Source organism: Gymnoscopelus braueri (genome assembly GCF_963280865.1).
Source record: "Gymnoscopelus braueri genome assembly, chromosome: 15".
Taxonomy (NCBI): Eukaryota; Metazoa; Chordata; class Actinopteri; order Myctophiformes; family Myctophidae; genus Gymnoscopelus; species Gymnoscopelus braueri.
In genome coordinates, this window is record NC_137620.1 from 41,883,469 (window position 1) to 41,908,399 (window position 24,931).

At 41.4% G+C, this 24,931-nt stretch overlaps 1 protein-coding gene across 2 annotated transcripts; it reads left to right on the top strand.

The window, feature by feature from the left end:
• Positions 1–907: 907 nt before the first annotated feature.
• Positions 908–8,700, top strand: LOC308102075 (methyltransferase N6AMT1-like). 2 transcript variants are annotated; one of them, XM_080451668.1, is made up of 6 exons: positions 910–1,268; positions 2,178–2,264; positions 2,780–2,870; positions 4,049–4,132; positions 4,392–4,533; positions 7,076–8,700. In XM_080451668.1, exons 1-6 carry the CDS (start codon positions 1,126–1,128, stop codon positions 7,225–7,227), a joined length of 699 nt encoding a protein of 232 aa, XP_080307794.1. In that variant the 5' UTR covers positions 910–1,125; the 3' UTR covers positions 7,228–8,700. The 2 variants fall into 2 exon arrangements, with proteins under 2 accessions (XP_080307795.1, XP_080307794.1); XM_080451669.1 differs by lacking the exon at positions 2,178–2,264 and having other exon boundaries at positions 908–1,268.
• Positions 8,701–24,931: the final 16,231 nt, after the last annotated feature.

The window sequence follows — 24,931 nt, forward strand, 5'->3', positions numbered from 1 at the left end:
TCCTGAAAAGGTGTGGAGAAAACTGACCCGACAGCTTTCCACGTGTGAGGAGCGTGACAACGTTGTCTTTATGCTTTCCTTGCATTTTCTGTTTGTTCTTGTCTGTTGCTTGCAACTTCTTCCCCTAGTAGAGTTTCCCTCATGGTTGTGGACACTTCCTGGAAGGGGGGCGTATAGTCTGAGCAACCAGCCAGCCAGCTGCACGTGTGTATGTGACATGTCAGTAGTACAACTCAACGGTCTTCTTTGGTCTATGTGTGTGTACGTGTATGTACGTGTGAGAGAGAGAGAGAGAGAGAGAGAGAGAGAGAGAGAGAGAGAGAGAGAGAGAGAGAGAGAGAGAGAGAGAGAGAGAGAGAGAGAGAGAGAGAGAGAGAGAGTGTGTGAGAGAGAGAGAAAGAGAGCGAGTGTGTGTGTGTGTGTGTGTGTGTGTGTGCGTGCGTGCATGCCTGTGTGTGTGTGTGTCTGAGAGAGAAAGAGTGTGTGTGTGTGTGAGTGTGTGAGAGTGAGAGAGAGAAAGAGAGAGAGAGAGAGAGAGAGAGAGAGAGAGAGAGAGAGAGAGAGAGAGAGAGAGAGAGAGAGAGAGAGAGAGAGAGAGAGAGAGAGAGAGAGAGAGAGTGTGTGCGTGCGTGCGTGCGTGTGCGTGTGCGTGAGCGCGTGTTAAACTCATGGGTTAAACTGCGTCACCGTGACGTATACGGAAATAAAGCCGAATAACAGAACAACATTAGCGCACAAGCCAGTGAAGCGGCCGTCGCCTGGTGGTCAAATCCGAGATTGCAGGACTTGCGGCATTTAAAATGCTACTGCGCATGCTTCCATCGTGTAAAACGCTAGTGCGCATGCTCTATCGGCTCCGACGTCGGAGCCAACTCAAGGTACTTTCCGGTGCTTCGCGCGCCTAGGCTGTTTAGCAACTTCCATTGAAATGAATGGGTGGGAGCCCGGGCCGTCCGCCCTCTAGATATATATTATAACTCTATGACGGTTACCGTGTTGGCTCGTTGTAAACAACATGTGTACGCTGCCGTTAGAATGTCGTGAGCTTGTCAACAACGCCAGAGTGAAGCGTCTGTACTCTGTGTTGTGTTTATGCGGTTAGTAATGAGTGTACTATAATATAACATGTCGGGTGGTAGTAGTTATCCCACGCCTTGGTACTCCCACGCGGGTCGTGGGGAGTTCTCAGAGGTCTACGAGCCTGCGGAGGACTCCTTCCTCCTGATCGATGCTCTGGAGCAGGATGCGCGCACTCTACAGCACTTACGGTAAGGTCACCTGTACTGTATATTATTGGTTATTGTGTGTGCGCACACACACACACACACACACACACACACACACACACACACAGAGAGAGAGAGCAGTGAAGTTGTATCAGTACAAGATGCACCCACACTCCACCAGTTCAGGTAAGTTAAGGAAAATGTGACTCTACTGTCTACAGTACTGTTTTGAACGAGGTTCAACGTCCTAAAGAAAGTAAACAAACAAATGAAAACTATTGGGCTAAAGGTAATAAGCCTGAATTGTGAAGTTACTCTGTGCTATACAGTTCATGCTGGCACACAGTAACACCAACATAAAACACATTTACCCTGTTATCTTTATATCATTGCCCCCCTTCTCTCTGATTTCAGGAGGATTTTGTACCTTTTTCTGCCAGCAAAATATATTTAAAGCGTTGCCGGGCCTTTCATCTTGGCTTAATGATCTGGTGAATGTAATGGCATGATAATTTGATATCATGGTGGGCCAGGTGGGGATAAGAGCAGTGTCATCCTAGAATAAAACGGTTCAGGTATTTCGAAAATGCAATCTCCAAGGACTGTTGGTTGTCTTCCAAAGTGTCTGGGGGGGGGGTTTGAAAAACAGACATTGGCATTGCATAATCTTCCCAGGTTTGTTGGGCATCAGATTACCACGGTGGTACCATTACCACGGTGGTAATCACATCAATTGATTTAGTGTTTAGTCGATTATACAAAACAATCTATTACATTGTTTTCACTTAGATTTGTTGATATATTAATCCAAAATGCAGTTAATAGAATAATCGCTAAAAGAATGTTTGATAGTTGCGCCCTACTGTACAGGACAGGTCTTGTTGTTTGCCTGTCTCAAGGCTCAGGTTAATAATAGTGCTATTGTACATTCAATCTCTGTTCTTTTGGCAGCCCGTCTCTATGTGTGGAGGTGGGCAGTGGATCAGGAGTCGTGTCTGCTTTCCTGGCGTCGGTGGTGGGATCCTCAGCGTTATACCTGTGAGTTCTAAACGGATAATGACCGCTAGGAAAAAGGACTGGCCAGTGAATGTAATCCGGGACCTACCTGTGTCATTGTAGATTTCTATAGGCTATTCAAAAATAGCAGATATGCAAGTTCATAGCGCAGCACCGAGTGCCACGCTATGAGCTTGTAGTTCTGCTATTTTTTGAAAGAAAATAGGGCATTTCTTTAGCAAATCTTGAGAACCAGTGATATTATGGCAACATAGGATTATTTTTAGACATTTTGTAGATCCCCCCAGAAGCAAACATTTGAGTTACAAATGTTCGCTTTAAAAAAAATATATAATATATATATATATATATATATATATATATAATCAAAGATTTACACACATTTTCACGATTTTTCAAAAATAGCAGATCTAATGCAGCGCTATGAGCTTGTATAGCTGCTATTTTTGAATAGCCCAAAGTATAAAGTAATGGTTGCGTTCCTGGTATTAATGGGTTAATGAACTCAACTCAAACTCCCTGCCTGTCTCCTGCAGGTGCACTGACCTGAACCCTGCTGCAGCACAGTGCACAGAGACGACCGCTCGCTGTAACAACGTCTCTCTGCAGCCTGTTCTTACAGACCTGGTAATGCATGCATATACTGTACCCTCCTCACACACTGGCACTTTGATGGGATGCTTTTTTTAATGGCCGGTTCCATTACTATAATTTAAACCAGGGGTAGGCAACCTTAGGCACAGGTGTCAACATTGGCACGGGGGAGGGTGATCACAGGCACACTGACACAAGTGTGAGAGAGAGGTTTTTTCTTTTAAAATGTAATATTCAAAAAAGATTAGACAGTTAAATTAAGTCCGCTCACATCTATATACAAATGACATCCTGCACATAATACTACATTCATTCAAACTCCCAACTCTGACTGGGGAGGAAGTCTTGGAGATAAGTGGGTTATTGCTCTCTGTCTGACCTACTTGTTGTTAACTAGTTGTACGAACGCTTGTTTTCTATTGTTGTATTGTTTATTGGATCTTGTTTAGTCGATATACTTATTTGTTTTAGCTCATGCTCATTTGATTTAGCTATTTTGTCTCATCTGTTTAAGGAAATAGGTAGCTGATATATTGCACTTTTACCTTAGCGCTAGGTATACTCTTGGTTGCTTGTTTTTGCAGAAAATGCACTTAAGACTTCTGGTGATTAGTAGTTTTCGTTCCCTACCTATGTTGAATGCACTTATTGTAAGTCTCTTTGGATAAAAGCGTCTGCTAAATGACTGTAATGTAATGTAATGTAATGTAATGTAATTGCTCAGTTGGAAATATTTAATTTGGATGTGGTGTCATAATAAAATGTAATGTTGATATTATGGCACACTGACTATCAAGAAAATGAAAACACGGCACTTCATGTCAAAAAGGTTGCCGACCCCTGCTATAAACTCTACATTTTGCTGTTAACGCTAAACACATTGCAGATCGTGGCAGTATATTCTAATTCTTTATCGTTACATCAGCGGTTCTTATAGCTGAGGCCGGGGATCACCAGGGGTCCTTGGCGGGGGGGGGGGGGGGTCCACGTAATCTTTGTTTACAAAGCCGAAAGGGCAAACAGAAATGTAATTTGTGTTTATACGTTCCAATGTTCAATGCCAAAAACACAATTAAATCGTTGATCACAATAATTTGTGTGACAATTAATCGTCGAGTAAAATGTCATGATCGTGGCTGACCTGAACATGACTGATGGTTTCTTACTGTACATACATGTGTTATAAGCTATGTGATGGTTCTGTACTGTAGGTGGAGAGTCTTCTGCCCAGGCTGAGTGGACAGGTGGATGTTCTGATGTTTAATCCTCCCTACGTGGTCACGCCTTCAGAAGAGGTCAGCAGCTCTAGTATCTTGTCATGTTCTATCTACGTCACATAGAGGGCAGTGGTTCTCAAAAGGGGTCCAGGGACCCCCCAGGGGTTCTTGAGGGTGTCTCCAGCAAACTGAGGAATAGTTTAATTCCATTAGTATTTCACCAGCAACCAATGAGATCATTTAAGATGACGTATGTTTCAATGGACCCCTAGGTGGTCCCCGGGCCAGACCTTGAGACAAACCGATGATGTAATAATGTTCTTAAATATGTTTTCAGGTCAGCAGTAAAGGCATAGAGGCCGCCTGGGCCGGCGGGAGGCGGGGCAGAGAGGTGACGGACAGGTTTCTCCCCATGGTGCCTCGGCTGCTGTCCAATCAGGGCCTGTTTTACCTCATCACCATAGCGGAGAATGATCCAGGTGGGTGTGCTGGACCCCCTCCTGTCCTCTAGTCTACAGCAGTAGTTCTCAACCTGTGGGTCGTGACAAAATGATTTTTTGGGGGGCCCCCTAGATGACTTTAATGTGCAACATTGTTTTCTCACTCAACAGTAAACAAACCAACATACACTCTAAGTGTTTGCAACTACTTTTGACCATTACTGCATCAAAAGTAATGAACAAACTATACAAAAAAAAGGTAAATATTGGCCAAATTGTCAAATATTTCCCAAGAAAGAGACAAATATTGTGAAAATAGCTGATCTACAAGCTCACAACTTAAGGCGTTGTGAGCTTGTAGATCAGCTATTTTCACAATATTTAACAAAATTATAATGACAATCAACAATCCTGACAAGCACTTGGAATTGTAGGAGTTGAGGCTCCTACAATTCCAAGTGCTTGTCAGGATTGTTGGGGGTCCCCAGTTCAAATAGGATTATTTTGGGGGGAACTCATTGTGAGCTCAATAGGGAGTTGTATTATAGTAAAGCTGCTATCCATACTTTTTAGTTTTTGTGTGAGAATAAGGCGTTCTGTATTAGGGGTGCAACAGACTTATCGAACTAATCAATTTCATTGATAACTTCCAAAATAATTGATTAATAATCGGTCCCTGTTTTGGGCGTGTCATTACATGTGAGGTGTTTCGAAAGTGTAATGAAACCGATCTATAAGTTTACAACATGTTATGATGTGATGCGTTGTGAGCTTTTAGAGCTGCTATTTTCATTTTTTTTGCACAACACTTGTGTTCAACACCAATTGATTTGTTGATAATAGATATATAAAAAACTGAAAACAAAATAACATTTAAAAATCGGTGCTTCAAAAAAGAAAAGACAAATGCCTTGAAAATAATCAATATATGCAGCCCTAATCTGTATGAGAATGTTAATACAATATAACTGTGGTGGTTGTAGTTACTTTTTATCCTGTGGGCAAGTGGGACACCTACTGGTTGAAAAGAAGTATTGCATGAATCTCAAAGCACAATTTATTATCTGCCAGAACGAGCAGAGAGGATACACAATAACAAATAAAAGCTGCAATCCGTAAAATTCCTATTTTATTTATGCACAGTATGACGGACAGCCAATCTACAAGCCCACAACCCGTCACATTGTGAGCCTGTATATTGTACATATTTTCACAATTTCTGAAGTAATTAAGAAGGGACGGATATTCTCATTACTTTGACTGGCATTGAAAAATATCTGACCTTTTAAAGGACCATGCCGGCCAGCAGGATCATGCACAGACTTTTGGGAGGGCAGGTGCCCAAGGCACACAGATAGGCTATTTTCACTATGAATACAAGGTGTTGCCTTGAGATTTTGACTTCCCAAAAGATTGAATAAGTTTGAAAGCCACTGTGCTAGACATGGCATGAAACCAGACTCCTCAGGAGGGGACAAGGTGGGACATTGCCAACAAAGACATCTTTGTATTGAACGAGGACAAGACAGAGAGCAGCTGTGGTTTGATTAGACATAAATAATTGAAATGATGCAGGCATAAAAATACATTATTTCTCCTATGAAGGCGATCTCTGGCACCAGAGGTTTTTTTCTATGTTCAAGGACGCCATTGATTTCCATTCATTTGAGTAGGAATGCAAATCGGCTTGCAGAGACCTGGAACTTAGCTAGGGAATTTATCTAACACAGTGAAAGTTAAAAGCATGGATCGATTTGAAAAGGCCTGCCCAAAAATAAATGTAGTTCCTGGAGGAAAGTTTGACGGAATTTAAACATCCAGCACTTCTTCATGTGGATGTGAAGATTAGCCAGAGAAGCAGAGAATTTGAAGGTGGTTTATAAAAATGGGAGGATTGTAAAAAAAAATAAACAAAAAAAAAGCAATGCTTTGTAAAATTGTGTATGGTCTATTAACCTTGTGAACTCTAGCATCCCTGGTTTGGGCTTGTCATAATGGGTGAACATTTGGCGAAAATAGATCGCAATACAAGCTATATGTTAAGTATAATATGTTGCAACATGACGGGAGCTTGTAGATCTGCTATTTTTGGCAAAGCCGATTGGCTGTATAGATTAACCAAGTGGTGGACCATGGACAATGACTTTTATAAAAATTAAGTGGTTAAAGGTCAGATTTTCAAAAACACACAAAGTAATAAGAATTGTTATCCCTTATAATATAATACAACAATGCTGATACAGATTACAAATGTACCTAATAATGTATTCAGTCTTGGGTTGTTCATGTGACAATGTTAACCAATTAAAACCGTAAAGCATCTCTGTCATTTTAGATTTTGGCATTGGCTATTCAAAAATAGCAGATATACAAGCTCACAGCGCGTCACTTCGTGCCGCGTTGCGAGCTTGTAGATCTGCTATTTATGAAAATCTTTGAAAAGTCTTGGAAGTGTTTGGAAAAAAATGTATTACGAAAAAGTTCAGGTCTTAATGGATTTTAATAGAATTGAATCATGCAGCACAGGGACTACTTTGTACTACTTGCACAGGAGGTTAAAGTCTTGTTTTTCTGTCACCAGAGGAGATCATCTCTCTACTGGAGGAGTCTGGGCTCACGGGCGTCTCATGTCTGTCTAGGAGAGCTGGCAACGAGAGACTGTCTGTGCTGCGCTTCCACAGAACTCAACCTTCAGCCACACAGGCCCTAACTGGAGCAAACACCCAGCCATGAACCCTCTATGCCAGTGGTTCACAACCTGTGGGTCGGGAGTCGATTTTGGGGGCGTCCCCAGAGGACGGTGAAGTGACAATTTAAGGACTTTTAAGACTTTTTTTTTTATACCTCAAAAGAAAGAAAGACAAAAAAAAAAAGACCCCTACTGCATCAAAAGTAATCAACAAACTATACTATAACTACTAAACTGGTCAAACATTGGCCAAATTGTCAAATTATACAAGAACGAAGCTAAAATTGTGAAAATAGCCGATCTACAAGCTCACAACGGCTTGCAACACGAGGCGTTGTGAGCTTGCAGAGCTGCTATTTTCACAATATTTGTGTGGAACCGAGTCAAAACTAAATTGAATGCCTCAACTTCTACAATTCCAAGTGCTTGTCATGTTGGGGGTTCCCCAGTTCAGCTGGGATTATTTTTGGGGGGTCACGGCCTGAAAAGGTTGAGAACCAGTGCTCTATGCCAGTGGTTCCCAACCTTGGGGCCCACTTGGAAATCTCAAAAGCGATCATATCAAACGTGTTTGATTTTATTGCAAGTCTTGACAGTCAAGTCTGAAGTTCAATGGCTCAAACGTTGTCCACAACCAGTAGTTGCGCTCTTTCTCAAGCACCAAACAGGAAGGTAAACATTACCGTAGTTGCGTCTATGCCGCAGCGGTGCAGTGCTCCACCTCCACTTCTCATACTGTGTGTGTGTGTGTGTGTGTGTGTGTGTGTGTGTGTGGGGGGAGTTGACTTTGTAAGAGACGTACACAAGTTCAGTTCATGTTTGCAATAAACTGAATAGCACGTTTACCTTTTAAATATCAGCAGATAAATAATATCTGCTGTTAAATTATCACCTGTTTCCTAGGCTGTGTGTTTTCCACTCCCTGTCGATTTCATTGGATATCATTGGTCATCTGACCAGTTTCATTGGATCAAATCGACAGGAAGTGGAAAACACACAGCCTAGGAAACAGGTGAATAAGATAATGAAATGCAGTGTTTCCATTATTTGGTGGAGGCTACTTAAGAGGCCATGTTGTTTATGTTACAGCCTGTGTGGCTGACTGCTTTTTGGGGGTTTGTACTTAAAAGATTTGAAAAAAGAATGACGTGCACATTGTGACTGACAATGCTACTATTCTTTGTCAGTTTTTGGGGCATGTGTTTTCAAAATAATGACATGCAATCAATGTGCATTTACAGGTATATGGCACTGTTCTCATTGTAATACAGTATTTCGAACATGATGGGGAAATAATCTCAAAGAAGATTGAAACATGTAGTATTTGAAAAGTCCTCTAATATGAGAGGGTGTCAGTCTTTTAAAGTCTTCTCAAGATCATGTCAAAGTCTTGTAGTGAATGGCATTGACAACAAGATGTTTCTTGGCTAGTGGGACACTGAGGCTTGGTTTGAGATGGAACAAACATTTAATGTTGTTGAAGAATAAACTACAGCTGATGAAAGCCTTTTGTCTTTAGAATATAACTGTCACAAAGTTGTTCCGTTATTTTCCACGGAGGTCAGAGTCTATTCATGTTTTCATTACAAACCAACATTAGGAGATTTTACACTAATGATTTCTGCCCTCCCCAGTGGAAGATGCTAATTTGTGACTTTGGCTATAACTATTGATACGTTTTTTGTTTACCGATTATTCTATGAATAACTTTTTCGATTGATCGAATAATGGAGAAGCCCGTACAAAAATGTATATAAATCAACACATAGATTAACCACTTCCTCCCTATTTTGTACTTTGTCACACAGCAGAGTCGTGCATTTTATAAAATGATTTATTATTGATTTTTTAAAATACTATCGATTGAATCTATTCGTTCCATTAATTGTTAGTAACCAGCACAACTGTTGAGCTGCCATTAGTCTGTCCCAGAACCATGTAGAGAGAAAAGGGTCACGCATTGTGCCCTTGCAGATTGTCTATTTTCACTATTTTTGGGCGGTGTAGCCTCCCCTATAAGTGGGGTTGGGACACCTCATTAGCTGTATTGTGATTGGCTCATTAGTACACCCCTAGCTGTACTGTGATTGGCTGACTCGATTGGTTGACTCTATTCAGCACTGTGATTGGCTAGCGAGACACATGATGACATTAATAACCTATAAATAGGATTATGCACTTCAAAAAATCCATATTTTTTTGAAGTGAGCTTCCATCACTATGATGACCACTGTGATGACCACACCGCCCACTTCACACTGGGTGTGATTTCTTAAAATAGTGCGTAGGTGGTTAATTCATAATGAATTGATGAAAGTCTGGCACCACATTTATCTTTTGGGTCTCGAACTGAGGAGGTTTAGGAACCCCTGAATTAGATATGTCATATGTGTTGTGAGATTGTCCGTTTGTCCCCTCTTGAAATTTCCGTTAGTATATTCTAAAGTGGATAGGATAAAAAAAGATTAGTTATCTGAATTATGAAGAATACTTCACAAAATGTAGTTTTCATTCAGAGTACCAGCTTCACCAAATGACCGTATATAGGAACATTATTGTTCACTGTAGAGTCATATCAAGCTACTGATGTCCACAGTTATATTGTCATCTTCAATATTGTACTGTGGTCATGGTGAGCCATCCCACCACTAATGCTTGACTATTTTAAATTTGATTCAATCCGTTAAGACCTGAGGCCGATTCTACGAATGCCTTCTAAATCAGTAGTTCTCAAACTGCCAATTTTTTTAAAATGTAAAAAAAATAGCAGATATAGCCTATAAGCTCGCAGCAAGGCACGAAGTGACGCTGGCGTGAATCAGCTGTACAACCACAAGCTGAACCTCTTTGTGCTACTGTTTCTTTAAAACCACTGCCTCGCTGTGCCTCCTGCAAACATCCAGGAAGTCCCTCCCCCACTGGGCCTCTCCCTTTTTTCTTCAGAAGAAAGGAAGCTCAGAGCAGTTGTTGTGTTTTCTCCCATGGTTTTCTCTCCCAGTCTCTCTTCAGAGTAAACTAAAGTGTTGTGTGTTTCTCTCTCAGTCTCTCTTCAGAGTAAACCAAAGTGTTGTGTGTTTCTCTCTCAGTGTGAGTGTGGTTGTCAGTCAAATGGCACAACAGCAGCAGAAGCAACAGACATGTGAGCTGGACCAGGACCAGTTCTGCTGTTCTGTCTGTCTGGACCTTCTAAAGGAACCAGTGACTCTACAGTGTGGACACAGTTACTGTAGAAGCTGTATTGAGGGTTACTGGGACCAGTATGAGGAGACTGGAGTCTACAGCTGTCCCCAGTGCAGAGAGAGCTTCAGTCCCAGACCTGTTCTGAGGAAGAACACCTTGCTGGCTGAGGTGAGATGCAAAAGTTGTTGTAGTTCTTGTGGCCTGATTTTAGGCTACTATGTTGCTTACTTGTTCACATTATTATTTAAATGTCATTGTTTACTTGTCCACAAATGGTAAACATGTTATTTATTGATTTTTATGTTTACCTGGTATCCTAGTTACTTTGAAGGACTAAATTGTTTTTCTTTGCAGTCTACTTAAAGGAGCATTTCACCCCAAAAAATTACTTATTGAGAGAGTATGTTTTGCACCCTGTCCTAACGTCCGTCCGTCCGTCCGTGTGTCATATTCTGTCTGTGTACAGCTAATCTCCGGCACCGTTGGCTTGATCGCAGAGAAACTGTGCACACACACTCCCTGGATGACAGAGCAGAACCTCTGCCCCAAATGTTTCATAAGGGCCTTTTTATAGCGCCACCAGGAGGCCGATTTGTGCAAAACACATTTTTTGACAGTGCTCCTACAGATTTTGTCAAACATTCCCACAAATCGGTACACAGTATCTCTATAGTCATTTAACAAAACTTGTCGTTCAGATTTTTCATATTCCATTCTGATTGGCTAAAATTGGCTTCCAAAGTTTGCAGGAGTACTCTGTTTTGAACAAAGTGCCTCAAATCATGAACACGGTGTGCAATGTCCGTGCAATTTTGCACACACATTCCCTCTAGGCCGAGTAAGAAATTCCACTTCAAATTGATCAAATCAGCCTCACAGTGGCGTTATAACAGGCCGCTTTGTGTTTTTACCTATAACTGCACCGATCTGTGTAAAACTTTGTATGTGCACTCCCTAGAGAACAAGCTTTGCCCTGCATTTTTCACATCTGCCTTTTATAGCGCCACCAGAAGATTTTATACATAATCTCTATAGTCATGTGATCAAGAAGGATCTGTTTGATTTTTCATATTCCATCCTGATTGGCTAAGATTGACGTCTAAAGTTTGCAGGAGTGGCCCGTTTTGAACAAAATGCCGCAAATCATGAGCGTAGCGTCAGATTGCGGTGAAACTTTGCACACACATTTGCGTTACGTTGAGGAACAAATGCCACCCTCTTAACATTGCCCTATTATAGCGCCACCAGGAGGCTGAATTTTGCGAAACTTTTTTTTTAAATATTACTCCTAGAAATCTTGTCCAAACATCTTGCACACCGGTACATATCTCTATAGTCAAGTGATCAAGAAGGTTCCGTCCAATTTCCCATATTCCATCCTGATTGGCGAATTCCTAACATTGCTGGCCCACAATAACCTACCTGACCTGGTGGAGACCTGTGGTCCGAGGAGCACTTTTTCTAGTTTTCTATCAATTACACACCCCGTGAAGCCTTGAAATCATGGAGATTTTTTTGTTTTCGTCGCATTCCAAAGCCAATAATTTGATAAAAAATGTATAACCGGAGACTCTTTGTGTCTCCTACCAGAGAGACCGCCGTGTAATTGATAGAACATTTTTTCTAGCGTTACGCTAGAGTCACTTACAATCCAAAGTCCAAATGACATGGCCCATTGGCCCGGCCGCATGTCCTAGTAGGCGGACGTAATAGCAGATCTATAAGCTTGTAAATAGTCAATTTCAGCAAAGAGATTTGGAGAAATAGTCAAGGACAGACCTGAGGGACCCCGTCTATTGAAGTATATAGGGTCTGCTGAATGCTTAACTTGTCCATTTTCAACCTTTATGGAATGCAAAGGTCAGAACCACAGTGTTCAGATAGTGTTACTACGATATTAGCAGATTGACGTCATTTCTCACTGTGTTTATCACCATGAACCTCACAATGACTGTGTTGTATTTGTCATCAGTGAGTGACCTCCCCTCCTCTTCTCTTTACTTCCAGGTTGTGATGAAGCTGAGCAGTACAGGAGGTCAGCAGTCTTCTGTCTCAGCAGACAAGTCCAAACTCGTCCGTGGCAAGGTGAGCCATTGGCAGAATTGGACGGGAATTCCCGTCCATGGCAATGAAAGAGTTAATCTTGCGGGGGCAGTCTTGCCCCTGCAAAAGTGTATTTTGGAGAAGTTACACAGTTGATACTCATTTAGACCTGAGGCCGATTCTACGAATGCCTTTTAAATCTTGACCTAAGATTTCTACTTTACTTTATTTGTTTATTTGGACAGGACAATGCATATTAATGGACGTCACATGGACGTAAATACACCGGATTTAGCAAAGATGCTAGTTTTCATCCGCAGTCCTCACAAGAAACATAAAATCAGAAAACAGACAGACAAACAGTGGAATACATTTACATAACATTACATAGGGAACACAGCATACAAATAAACCTAAAACAAGATCACAAATGGTTGCAGCTTTGGTTTTCAATCTTTTCAGATTGAATTTAAAAGATGGAAATGTAGCACAATCCCTTATACGCAGACGAAGGCCATTCCATGCTACACAACCCTGTGTTGAGAGGACATTTTGACCGAATGTTGTTTGCCGGTGTGGCACTCCTCGAGTGGTTGCTCTCGTACTGATTCCCCTATCAGGCTTCCTTTTAATGAATTCACTTGGGGGGGGGGGGGGGGCGGGCACAGACCATGTAGGGTCTTGTATATGACCCCAACCTGTTTGAAAATTTTAAAGTTATCAAAGCAAAAAAAAAATGAGCCTCCGGAGGATGTTACAATGATGAAAAAAATATATTTTTTTTATCAAAAGAATACAAAATAAAATAATATATATATATATATATATATATATATATATATATATATATATATATATATATATATAGCGCAACAACTACACACAGAGGTGTTCCCGGCTTGAAAGGTATAACTTATAGGTGTTCCAGGTCTAAATGGGTTAAGATCCCCCATCCGGGCGAACTGCAATTTTGTTCCTTCTCTCACAGATCCATCCTATCAGCTTTGGTATAGGAGGGGAATTAAGTGTGTGAAGGACCTCTTTAAAGAGGGACACTTCATTTCTTTTGAGCAGTTGAAGAGGGATTTTGATATTCCACAATCGAGCTTCTTTAAATATCTACAAGTACGCAGTTTTATCATAAGACACTTTTCCCTGGCAACTCCACAAGGTACCTGGGTGGACGAGTGCTTGAGCTGGGACCCGGGAGGCAGGGGCATAGTTTCTAGGGTATATGACAGCATCCAGAGGGTAGCTTCCCCGTCGCTTAATCATGTAGCAAGGGCTTGGGAGGAAGAGCTAGGGATGGATCTGCCCGTCTCAATTTGGCAGTCGGCAGTTTCACTGGTACATTCATCTTCAATTTGCATAAGACATGGGTTGATACAATTCAAGGTTTTACACAGGTTGCATCTATCCCCAAGTAGACTAGCTACTTTCTATCCCAATTTAGATCCAGCTTGTGTTAGGTGTAATCAGGACCCAGCTACCCTTAGCCACATGTTTTGGTCGTGCCCTAGACTGACTACATTCTGGACGGAGGTATTTAGTACCTTTTCATATATGTGTAGGGCAACTATAGACCCCAATCCAGTGACTGCATTGTTTGGTGTTCTCCCACAGGGAACACCAATAGCGACTCACCAAGCTGAAGCTATAGCCTTCTCCTCTTTACTTGCTAGACGACTGATATTGTTCAGTTGGAAAAAAGCGGCTCCGCCATCCCACAAACACTGGGTGGCGGATGTTATGTCACATTTAAAACTTGAACAGCTTAAATATACGATCAGAGGCTCCACTCAGAAGTATACTAGAGTCTGGCAACCGTTCCTGTCATATTTTGAGGAGGTGTATTCTACTGTTGCAATATAGCCATTGTAGTATAGCCATTTGCCTTTCTTCCCCCCCTGATGGTCCATTGTGGAACCTTGGGCCGTCAACCTTTACTTTATAGAGTGCAGTCAGAAGACAGGCCTTGATAGCCACAGCGTTGATATACTGAATGTAATAGATAAGAACTTGAGAATTCTCCAGGCGCTCAACCGAGCGCTTGTTTGCATGCAGACTTAGATGTGGAGCGAATTGCCTTCGTGATATATCAGGTCGTATTGTTTTAATATCATTAATTTGCTGTTCTTTTATTCACATAGTATAGAGGGAATCTCCCTTGTTTGTCAATAAAGATGCCTTGCGCATGTAAAAGGTAATTTCTGTGTATGTCGTCTATAAACTGGACTTTAGGGTTTATTGAACCAAGAGTGACAGGTCTGTCACGGCACATCAGCTGGTGACCCCGACCGTGACCCTGTCCAGTCCAGACGACCGCTGGATCCATAAGATCCAAATAACAATTCGCCCATACACTACGTGCTACAATTCCTTGGGGCCCCAGGAAGGGTACACGCGGTGCTATATGTGAATTGTATTATACCAAATTTAGGTCAATTATTAAAGACAATGTGTAAATATGATTGCATACATGTGAAGTCACCACTGAACAGCAGATTGAATGACCTTTGTGTGTAATACTTAGGCTCTGTACTTCCTATACCCCATGATGTCCTGTTAGCGTGGCTGGGTGGACCGAGTTGATCCTCCCAGCAACTGTCTCTGTATATGTTTATGAGACCACCGGAGACACCCCGACGTTTTTTTTTACACGGATGTTTAACTATCAGCTGTTACTATCAGTTATTTGTCTTTATTTATATATATATTCATGTCAAGGCCTCTAGAATAACCCACGATCCAACTTGGGTGTTCGAGCAATGCATGGCTATATATATAAATATATGGATTTATTTTTGTTGTACCTCGAAATACCACTTTTTCACGCTTTGGTTTTCGGTGCGGGTGAATTTATCTAAATTAGTTTTACACTAGGTGCTGGGGGTTTGTCTGTGTGCCTGCATGAATATATCCTTACAATTGTCATAATGGTCCTATAGTTTACTGAGACACTACACTGTTTCTCTGTATTCTGTGGTCCTATAGTTTACTGAGACACTACACTGTTTCTCTGTATTCTGTGGTCCTATAGTTTACTGAGACACTACACTGTTTCTCTGTATTCTGTGGTCCTATAGTTTACTGAGACACTACACTGTTTCTCTGTGTTCTGTGGTCCTATAGTTTACTGAGACACTACACTGTTTCTCTGTATTCTGTGGTCCTATAGTTTACTGAGACACTACACTGTTTCTCTGTATTCTGTGGTCCTATAGTTTACTGAGACACTACACTGTTTCTCTGTGTTCTGTGGTCCTATAGGTTACTGATAGACCACACTGTCTCAGTGTACTTTATGATCCTATGGTTTACTGAGACACTACACTGTCTCTCTGTATTCTATGATCCAACAGTTTACTGAGACAATACAATAAGTGGCCTTTACTAGGATCTCTAAACCGCAAACCACGCCGGGTACATGGGAGAAGATAGCGTGTAGCCTAAGTTGTGTACGTTATGTGTCGTTATGTGTTATTATGTGAAAGCTGGGACTGCGGCTAAGAAAATACTACAGGTTATATTATGTGAAAGCTGGGACTGCGGCTAAGAAAATACTACAGGTTATATTATGTGAAAGCTGGGACTGCGGCTAAGAAAATACTACAGGTTATATTATGTGAAAGCTGGGACTGCGGCTAAGAAAATACTACAGGTTATATTATGTGAAAGCTGGGACTGCGGCTAAGAAAATACTACAGGTTATATTATGTGAAAGCTGAGACTACGGCTAAGAAAATACTACAGGTTATATTATGTTTAAGCTGAGACTGCCGCTAAGGGGCGACCCCAAAAATACTACAGGTTACATGCACGTTATGTTTAGCTCCAGCATCCGAGCGAGGTGACGTGAACGGCTGGCTCTGCAGCCTAGGGTTGCCCCCTAAATAGTACTACAGTGTGTCATATGTGTCTTCATATGTATGTTATATGTATGTGTTCCGAATGAATGAAGGCCTCTGTAAGTCCTGTCTGTTTGTTTGTTGTTGTTTTTTTTTTAAGGAGCATCCACTAGTCTACACCTTAGTGGAGACTATTCTTCCTGAGGTCCAGGTTTGTGCTTAAGTACAGTCTTGAGGTATTGTTACTTTAAAAAGCCCTTACAGCTATCTGTATTTTAACTTCCACTGCATACATCTCAGAGGCAGACAGTGTGCTTCTGCCCCTGCAAAACACCTTGAGAACGTTGGTAACTGTTTACTTTGAAGTGGTAGATAATTGCTGCAGAACCACTTCAGCCCTGCATACAGCTCAGCCATTTGGAAATTGCCGATCTACAAGCTCACAAGCTATTTCATCTCAAGCACTTCGTGCTTGTGGATCTGCTATTTTCAAAGGGAAACTTGTGCATGGGGACAGGCTGCCTATTAAACACTTCTCACGTTGGTGTCTCACTCCACTCCGATACCATTTTTTGTTTTTGGTACTTTGACCCAAGTACATGTCAGTGGATAGTGTAATCTGCTCCGTAAGCATTTTGTTTAGAGATTTTGTCCTGCTTAGGAATTTAAACAAGGAAGATAACCGCCTGCACGGGGTTCAGTGGTGGAAGCCAAGGTCACGAAGTATATTTACTCAAGTGCTCTACTTGAGTACATTTTGAGGGTCCCATTTTGTATCTCACTAGAGTGGTTCCAGTTTTCAATACTTTTACTTCTACTTAAGTGTACATTTCAGAAGCCGACATTGTACATTTACTCCAGTATGATTACTGGAAACCGTGGCTGTTTAGGCTAGCTCAATAGTGACTCATTGTGCTAGTAGAATCTGCTATTGTTGTTAGAGTTATGAACAGTCTGAAATACGCTATAAATATGATTCGTAATCCCAGAAATTAAGGACACAGATAACTAAGTGGGAGCCCTTAGATTAAAAGATTGGAGTCAGGTATTTTGGAAGATGGAAAAAAAGCGAGGAGAGAAATATGATGTTCAAATAAATTAGTTTCTTCAGAGAATTCTGCAGAAAAAAAAACAGAAAAAAACAATAGCTTCCATACAGTAAGTGAGTCACTCCCCTCAGAGAGAGAGAGAGAGAGAGAGAGAGAGAGCCTGGCGCAGCACTATAGAAAAAAAGGGGGGACCCTGTGAACTGATCAGATCTTATATGCAGAAATAATGTACTGTGACCAAACTAAGCGTTATCCGTAATAATTGTATCAATTTGTAGATCTGCTATTTTCGTTAAATTTTATGCACAGTCTGCAATATGTTGTATACCTATGATTTGTATAATCCCAAAAACCAACAGTTTACTTTCTTAGAAGTGACCAGACCAGAAACAACATGCAAGTGCACTAAGGTGATGTTCTTCTAAGTGATTGTTGACTCTGAACTGAATATCAGTATAAAAATATATATATATAATAATAGTAAAGAAAAAAGCCAAGTTGACCGTGTGGAGAAGTAAGTAGAGTGTAAGTGTAAAATAAATAGGTTATATTTAAAATAAGTAATAATAATAATAATTATTATTATAATGATTTTAAGAATGTAACAGTGGACAGAAAGCCCAAACGCTTCTATGTATTGTTACATTAGTATATCTATATTTTTTTTATTACAACTATCTCAGACTTTAGAAATGGGTTGGTTTCACATTCGGGGACTGCAACACTGGTTGGCGGACGGTCATTTCTTTCTATGAACTGGAAACATGCAGTGGAAGGCCCTATAATTCTGTCTGATCGACATGCTGAGGCAGAGGGGCACCAACATTGCAAACTGCAGTGTTCACGAGACTCACTTCCGATGACGAGGTTAGGGGGTAGGCTCCCCAATCCCTTGTCATCAACAGGCGGCAGCGGGGTCGCAAGGCTCCCAGAGCACGTTAAAAACGAAGTATAGTGCTGGGGGAGAGACTGAAGGCCCCCGTGTTCTGTCAAGGATGAATCAACATCCTAGCTGTGTCTCCGTCTAGTCGGTGTGCCGACTGCCGCTCTCTCCTAGGGTTGGCAGCACATGGTGCGTGGATGACAGTCCACACCTAACCGGACGGGAGCGCGTGACTCACCGGTTACAGGCAAGGCGGGTGAAAACGGTTAATATTCTGGTTCCCGTAGCCAAGCGGGGCCAGGACAAGACCGTCGGTTTCCTGCCTGAGGCGCCAACCACGCCTACGGGTAAGGGATCGCTATCGACTGGGTCACCCGCCGGTCGGATCGCAAAAAGCATTAATTCCATGGCGTGCTCCCTGACAGGAGGCGGGTGTGGTCGCTGCGTTCGGCTCAATGTACAGTCAGGCCATCACAAGCTGAAAGCGACCGCCGGAGTGCTACAGTTACTAAGCGAGTGATGCTCCTGTGATCGGTGGGCTTTGAAAAGAAGACGCCGGGAAGCAGGAGACTTGAACTCTCTATCCAGGGTGACCTGGGTGTAGACCTCAAGTGGAAAGGGGTCTAGCCTGGGACTGCGCCCCGGTGGGGAGGTTCGAAAGACTTAAGTGACCTATGGCATCCAGAGAGCAAGCCTTGGGAAAGCTTGCGTGACTTTTGACAAACTTTTATCTGTTACAGACACTGGAACTACTATGCCATGGAGAAGGACACACTTTCTAAGCAAGAAGTGGGAATATCTGAAGCAAGGTTGACTTACTGCTAATCGTTGTTGTTGGGGCCTCGACATGTGTAAACAAATACATTTTCTATCGCTCTGGGTAGGACACAATAAAAAAAAATATATATATTAGATGAATCTAAAAAAAAATTATTTCTGCTTTAACAAACAAACAATTAGTTGCACTAATATATTATAGAGTAAACCTGATTTTGACTCGCATAGATTAAAGTTTCAAAAGATCACATAATAATATTACATCTGATGTATAGTGACATCATAGACTAAAATAACTATAATAGCTTAATCAGAGAAAACAACCAAATTGAAGTGAAACTGTTGTAATGTGTAGTGTTAAATAGAATGCCACAATCAAACTATATATATATTCAAATTAAACTAAATTATACAGGCCAATGTCAAATTAGTTAACTGAACGGAAACATGCTGTGTGCGTGTTGGCTCCTTTTGTGCTCTGGCTTGATTTGATTCACATACAGCGAAGTGAGGTGTTTGTGTGTGGTGCTCAGAATATCTCCCTCTTATGTTAATGGTCAGTGCGGTTGGTTTACATTATGAGAACATGCCGGGTTTTGGTTTCAAAAGAGGTCATACTTTACATCAGCAACCATGCGGTGTAAAATGTATCCAAGCATCTTGCTCATCATTGACCTAACGTTTATTTCAATTACCATGTGACCACTGATTGACCAAGGTGTGATTAAGGTTGGGTATGCTGTCGTTAACCTTAAGTGTTCTCTGAAACAGGTCATGGGTTGCAGAAGAGAATTGTACAATCTTGTACAGCCCGAGAATAATGTCAATTGAACTGTGCATAAAGCACAGGAAAGTTGTTTTGTTGTGTTTCCAATTACATTTTGTGTATGGTATGTGTTGTTGTGTATGTCAAAAAAGGTAAAGGAGGGTGGCACCTTGGCCTCTGCACATTCCTATGCTGTGTGCCCTGCCGGGTGTCAGGTCAAGGAGGGAAATATATGATAGAGATCAAAGACTCACCATCAAACCCCCACCCAATTTTTTTTTAGGTAAAGGAGGGACACTACACATTTAATTTGAGTAGTACCAATATCACTCTCAGCCAGACAGGAACATACCATTGTTTCATGGGGTACATCTATGCTGCCCAAGGCCACTGAACGACCCCAGAATACATATTAATTTTGATTTTGATTTTGATAGTAATGTTGGGGGACATAATCTGATCGTAGCGATCTCCCTGGCAGCTTTAGGCACATTAAATATAGGCTGTCTTGCCCTTCGCAAATGGCAAGTGATAAGAGAGCAGTGACAGAGTGATCCCAATACACACCACAGAAACATTATATTGCCACCTGGGCCCCCATGCTGAACTTGACGAAGAACACCCCTGCACAATATCTACGCCCCGACTTTCGACCTCAAGGAGGGTACGGATCTGACTGGCGCTTGGGGGTTGGGGCCCCTGTGTATAATACGGGGGGCTCCGGTCTCAGGCCCCAGGAGGGTACGGACCCGGGGGCTCGGGAGTGGGACCTCCGTATCTTAGCTCATTCAGTGCCAAGTACATTTGTTAATGGCACTGGATGGGTTGGGGGGGGGGGGCCTAGTCTTGGGCTCTGTCGGAACCTCCTCCTCCGGGCTCGGAAAAGTGACCACCTCAACCAGAGGAATTGGAGAAGAAACCAAATGCACACATATTACAAGATTTTTTTATTTTTTATAAAAAATAATAATAAATACATGTTAGAATAGTTGCTTGTAAAGGAAAACTCAGTGGGAATGCCCCACTGAGGGACCCTAAGTCTAGCAATGCGATATGGAATCAAATGATGTAATTGTCCCCAATAAGAGCTCATGTCCAGATGGTAGGTTTGGGACTGCCCCAGCCTAGTTCAGAGTTTCCCCTTCAAAGAAAAGGGTTTTCCTCGGCTCACATGACTCAAAAAGAGAAAAATGGGACCTGATTTTTTAAACATGCAATATGTTATGCTAGATGATAATTGCTATAAAGTACTGTTTAGATTTTAATCTTGTGTTGTTGTGGGTACTAAATTCGTACCCAAGGAGGGCTTGATGGTCCATTGTGGAACCTTGGGCCGTCAACCTTTACTTTATAGAGTGCAGTCAGAAGACAGGCCTTGATAGCCACAGCGTTGATATACTGAATGTAATAGATAAGAACTTGAGAATTCTCCAGGCGCTCAACCGAGCGCTTGTTTGCATGCAGACTTAGATGTGGAGCGAATTGCCTTCGTGATATATCAGGTCGTATTGTTTTAATATCATTAATTTGCTGTTCTTTTATTCACATAGTATAGAGGGAATCTCCCTTGTTTGTCAATAAAGATGCCTTGCGCATGTAAAAGGTAATTTCTGTGTATGTCGTCTATAAACTGGACTTTAGGGTTTATTGAACCAAGAGTGACAGGTCTGTCACGGCACATCACCCCCCTTCCCTTCCCTCTTTCTTCCCAGTTATTTGATTTTGCTGTTTTACTGATTTTTCTTTCATCTTTCTTTCCTTTTTTTTTCACTCTCTTATTGACTGTAATTTTTGTGGTATTAATACCGTTTGTCATGAAAATATATTGCACTAAAATGTCCTTGCATTTTCGGTCAATTGATTAATGGTTGATATGAATATTTGTTTCATTTGATATTGTGTACTAGTGTCTGTGGTGTTTTGTAGTTTGTTATATGTTGTTACGTGTATGTGTCTTGAAAAATCAATAAAAACATTTGAATAATAATAAATGGGTTAAGATGATGTTTGGATCCAAACTAAACTGTCTCCAATTTCACTTGTTTTTACCTCGTATCCTGTATGAGTTCTCTTGCTCCTGATTGGATAGAATTGGTATCCCGACTTGAAAATGTGCTTTGTTTACAAGCCAAACTGTCTCTTCCTGTTTCTTGCAGAAACAGCTGGTGACATTCAGGAGGAAGTCCAGCAGAAGATCCAGGAGAAAAAGAAGGAGCTGAAAGACCTGAGACGGGTCATTGAGGCCCTGAACGTGAGCTGATGTTATGATAATAGTTCTTGTTCTTGTGTTTACTGTGATGCTATATGGATGAGACAGTGCCTTGTGTCATCAGAAGCACTAAAGCAGTGGTTCTCAAACCTTTTCATGTCAAGGACCCCCAATTAATACTAGATGTCAGGGCCTAGTTTAACATATACAGGTCAAGAGACCCAAAACGCCAAAGCCTGGTGTGAGGAGATGCTTCGCGGCCCTCACATTTAGGCCCCAACCTTATATTGTTCCAATTCTTCTCTTTCTACCTGCCTGGCATTTGCGTGGCTCAAAGTCAAGACACTGTTGCAGCGCTCTAATTCATCATAGTCTTCGAACATTTCCTTTGTCATCCCTTCTAAATAGTCAATTTCCTCCTCTTGGCCATGGCTCTGTAAGAGATATTTATGAACCATGACTGCGACCTGGCCTAATTATAGCTCTGCACACACGTTATGTGAAGTCCGGCCTCTCTGGCCTCTCCTCTCGGCTCCTCTCCTCTCCTCCCTCCCCGCTTTGCTTTGCGGCCCTAACCTCTAGTCACATCCTCCCATCCTCGGTCATGTGATAAAGAGGTCAGACTTCCTGTATCTGGTTGCTATGGCAACCTGCCAGATCAGGCTGAGGGTCTGATAGGCGAATCAGAGAATCAATCAAACCTAGTCCGATCACTGATCGAGGTGGGGTAAGATGCCTAAAACATAGCCATAGCTCTGCTCAACAGTCTGTGACGGGTCTTGGAGGCATGTGGAGTGATCCTGTGCTTGCGAATCGCTGCCGAACTTTGGAGCTTTTGTCAATTATATAGTAGTAAGATAGTAAGATTTGGCAGTGGACCCCCATTTGAAAAATGTTTGTGTGCCAGCAACCCACACATTAATTTGTGTTTTACAAAATGTCTATTCTCTCAAGATTTTTTGAAATGAACAGATCTACAAGCTCACAACGTGGCGCGATGTGTTGTGAACTTGTAGAACGGCTATTTTCAAATAGCTGATGTAGGATTATGGTTGGTTAAACTTATTTTTATGCTATATTAATACATTTTGCTGGGGACCCCCTTTGGAACCACTGCAATAAAGTACCCAGAATGACAGTAAAGAACAGTGACAGTAAAGAATCCATCATATCATGGAACTTCTGGAATGGCCAAAAATACTTATGTTGTGACTGAATTTATTCCCCACAAAGTTCTACAGAAGCAATGCAACTAATAAGCGATTCTTTCTTTCGACAATGCACATTAATGAACATTCCATACATGAAAGTTAAATGAATCCGCTAATAATGATAATTGTGTGTGTGTGTGTGTGTGTGTGTGTGTGTGTGTGTGTGTGTGTGTGTGTGTGTGTGTGTGTGTGTGTGTGTGTGTGTGTGTGTGTGTGTGTGTGTGTGTGTGTGTGTGTGTGTGTGTGTGTGTGTGTGTGTGTGTGGCAGAGCTCTGCAGAAGCAGCAGTGGAGGCCAGTGACAGGATCTTCAGTGAGATGATGGTCTCCATTGAGAGAAGACGCAGTGAGCTTAAAGAACTGATCAGAGATCAGCAGCAGACTGCAGTGGCTCAGACTGAGGCTCTCCTGAGGCAGCTGGAGGACCACATGGAGCAGCTGGAGAGGAGACATGCTGACCTGGAGGAGCTGTCCAACACTGATGACATCATCACTTTCATTCAGGTTCCACACATGGCATTTTACTGTTTGGTTTTGACTCATTTAGGAGAAATCAGCTTCATATTTCATCTCTTTCCATCATATCATATTATATTCCATTCCATTACATCATAGTATATTACTTGGCATATTACAAATGGGTACATTTGTAATATGCCAGAATAACAATGTCAGAATTAGGCCTGTCACAATTATTACATTATCTCCTAATCACAATTATTTGAGATAATCACAATTATTTTCCACAATTGTCATAATTGTAAACATTTTCCAAAAAATAGAAGATCTACAAGATTAGCTTCTGAGCTTGTAGATTGTCTATTTCCACTATCTTGTAAAATATTTAGAAAGTATAAAATTATTAAATATCTGCCCTGTACAATTTGTGTTTGTAGATTGGAACAAAAATATATTTGTAATTATGTTTAATGTCAAAACAATCACATTTGTTAATCGCAATTATTTGTATGAGAATTTGAGACAAATTAAATCATCATTTATTACAGAGAAAATTTTACTGATAGTTTGTTTACAGTTCGACTGACTGGGTGACATGAAACACGGGTCACAAGACTCATCAAGTCTCGTGTGAGAGTGAGTGAGTTTGTGTGTGTGCGCGCGTGTTAACTGGTTGAACAACAAGGACATCAGCTCAACTCCACCAATTGTGATCAATGTACTAATCTATTGATCTTCTATCCCTGTCTATACTGGTTTACTTGTCTCTCTCCAGAGTTTCCAGTCTCTCTCCAGTTCCAGTGGATCTCCAGTCTCACCCAGTGTGGTCATCTGTCCTGTGAGGTCATTCACAGATGTGATTGATGTGGTGTCTGGTCTGAGAGACCAACTAGACAACATCCTTAAGACAACTTGGCCAGAGATATCAAAGAGAGGTGAGATTTAAATGTGTTTCTTGTTTTTCTAACCAGCCATCATAGTAAACATGGATTGATGAAGTCAGAAGGCAACTGGAGATATTTGAACAGGTTGGCTGTCTGTCAGAATGGACGGTAAAATTGAAGAATTTAAGCAAGATTATTCCTCAAAGGAAAGATTAGGGTTATATTTAAGTGTCTTTATTGTGTTTTAACCGGCCCCTATACTGTACAGTACATTTCTAAGTGTTGAAACAGTTTGTACAGGTATGTCTGGGAAGGCTACTAAACTGTAGTATGGGGGCAGTAAATTAGCGTGACCTGTGTTTCATGTCACCCGCTACAGTATATAAATGCACCATTTACCATTTATTATTATTATCATCATTATTATTTTATTTTTGTTCT

Coding starts and splice junctions, on each gene's coding strand:
- LOC308102075 (XM_080451668.1), top strand. CDS start 1,126: ATGTCGGGTGGTAGTAGTTATCCCACGCCTTGGTACTCCCACGCGGGT. Junction 2,871..4,048: donor AGCCTGTTCTTACAGACCTG/GTAATGCATGCA, acceptor TCTGTACTGTAG/GTGGAGAGTCTTCTGCCCAG. Junction 4,534..7,075: donor CATAGCGGAGAATGATCCAG/GTGGGTGTGCTG, acceptor TTCTGTCACCAG/AGGAGATCATCTCTCTACTG.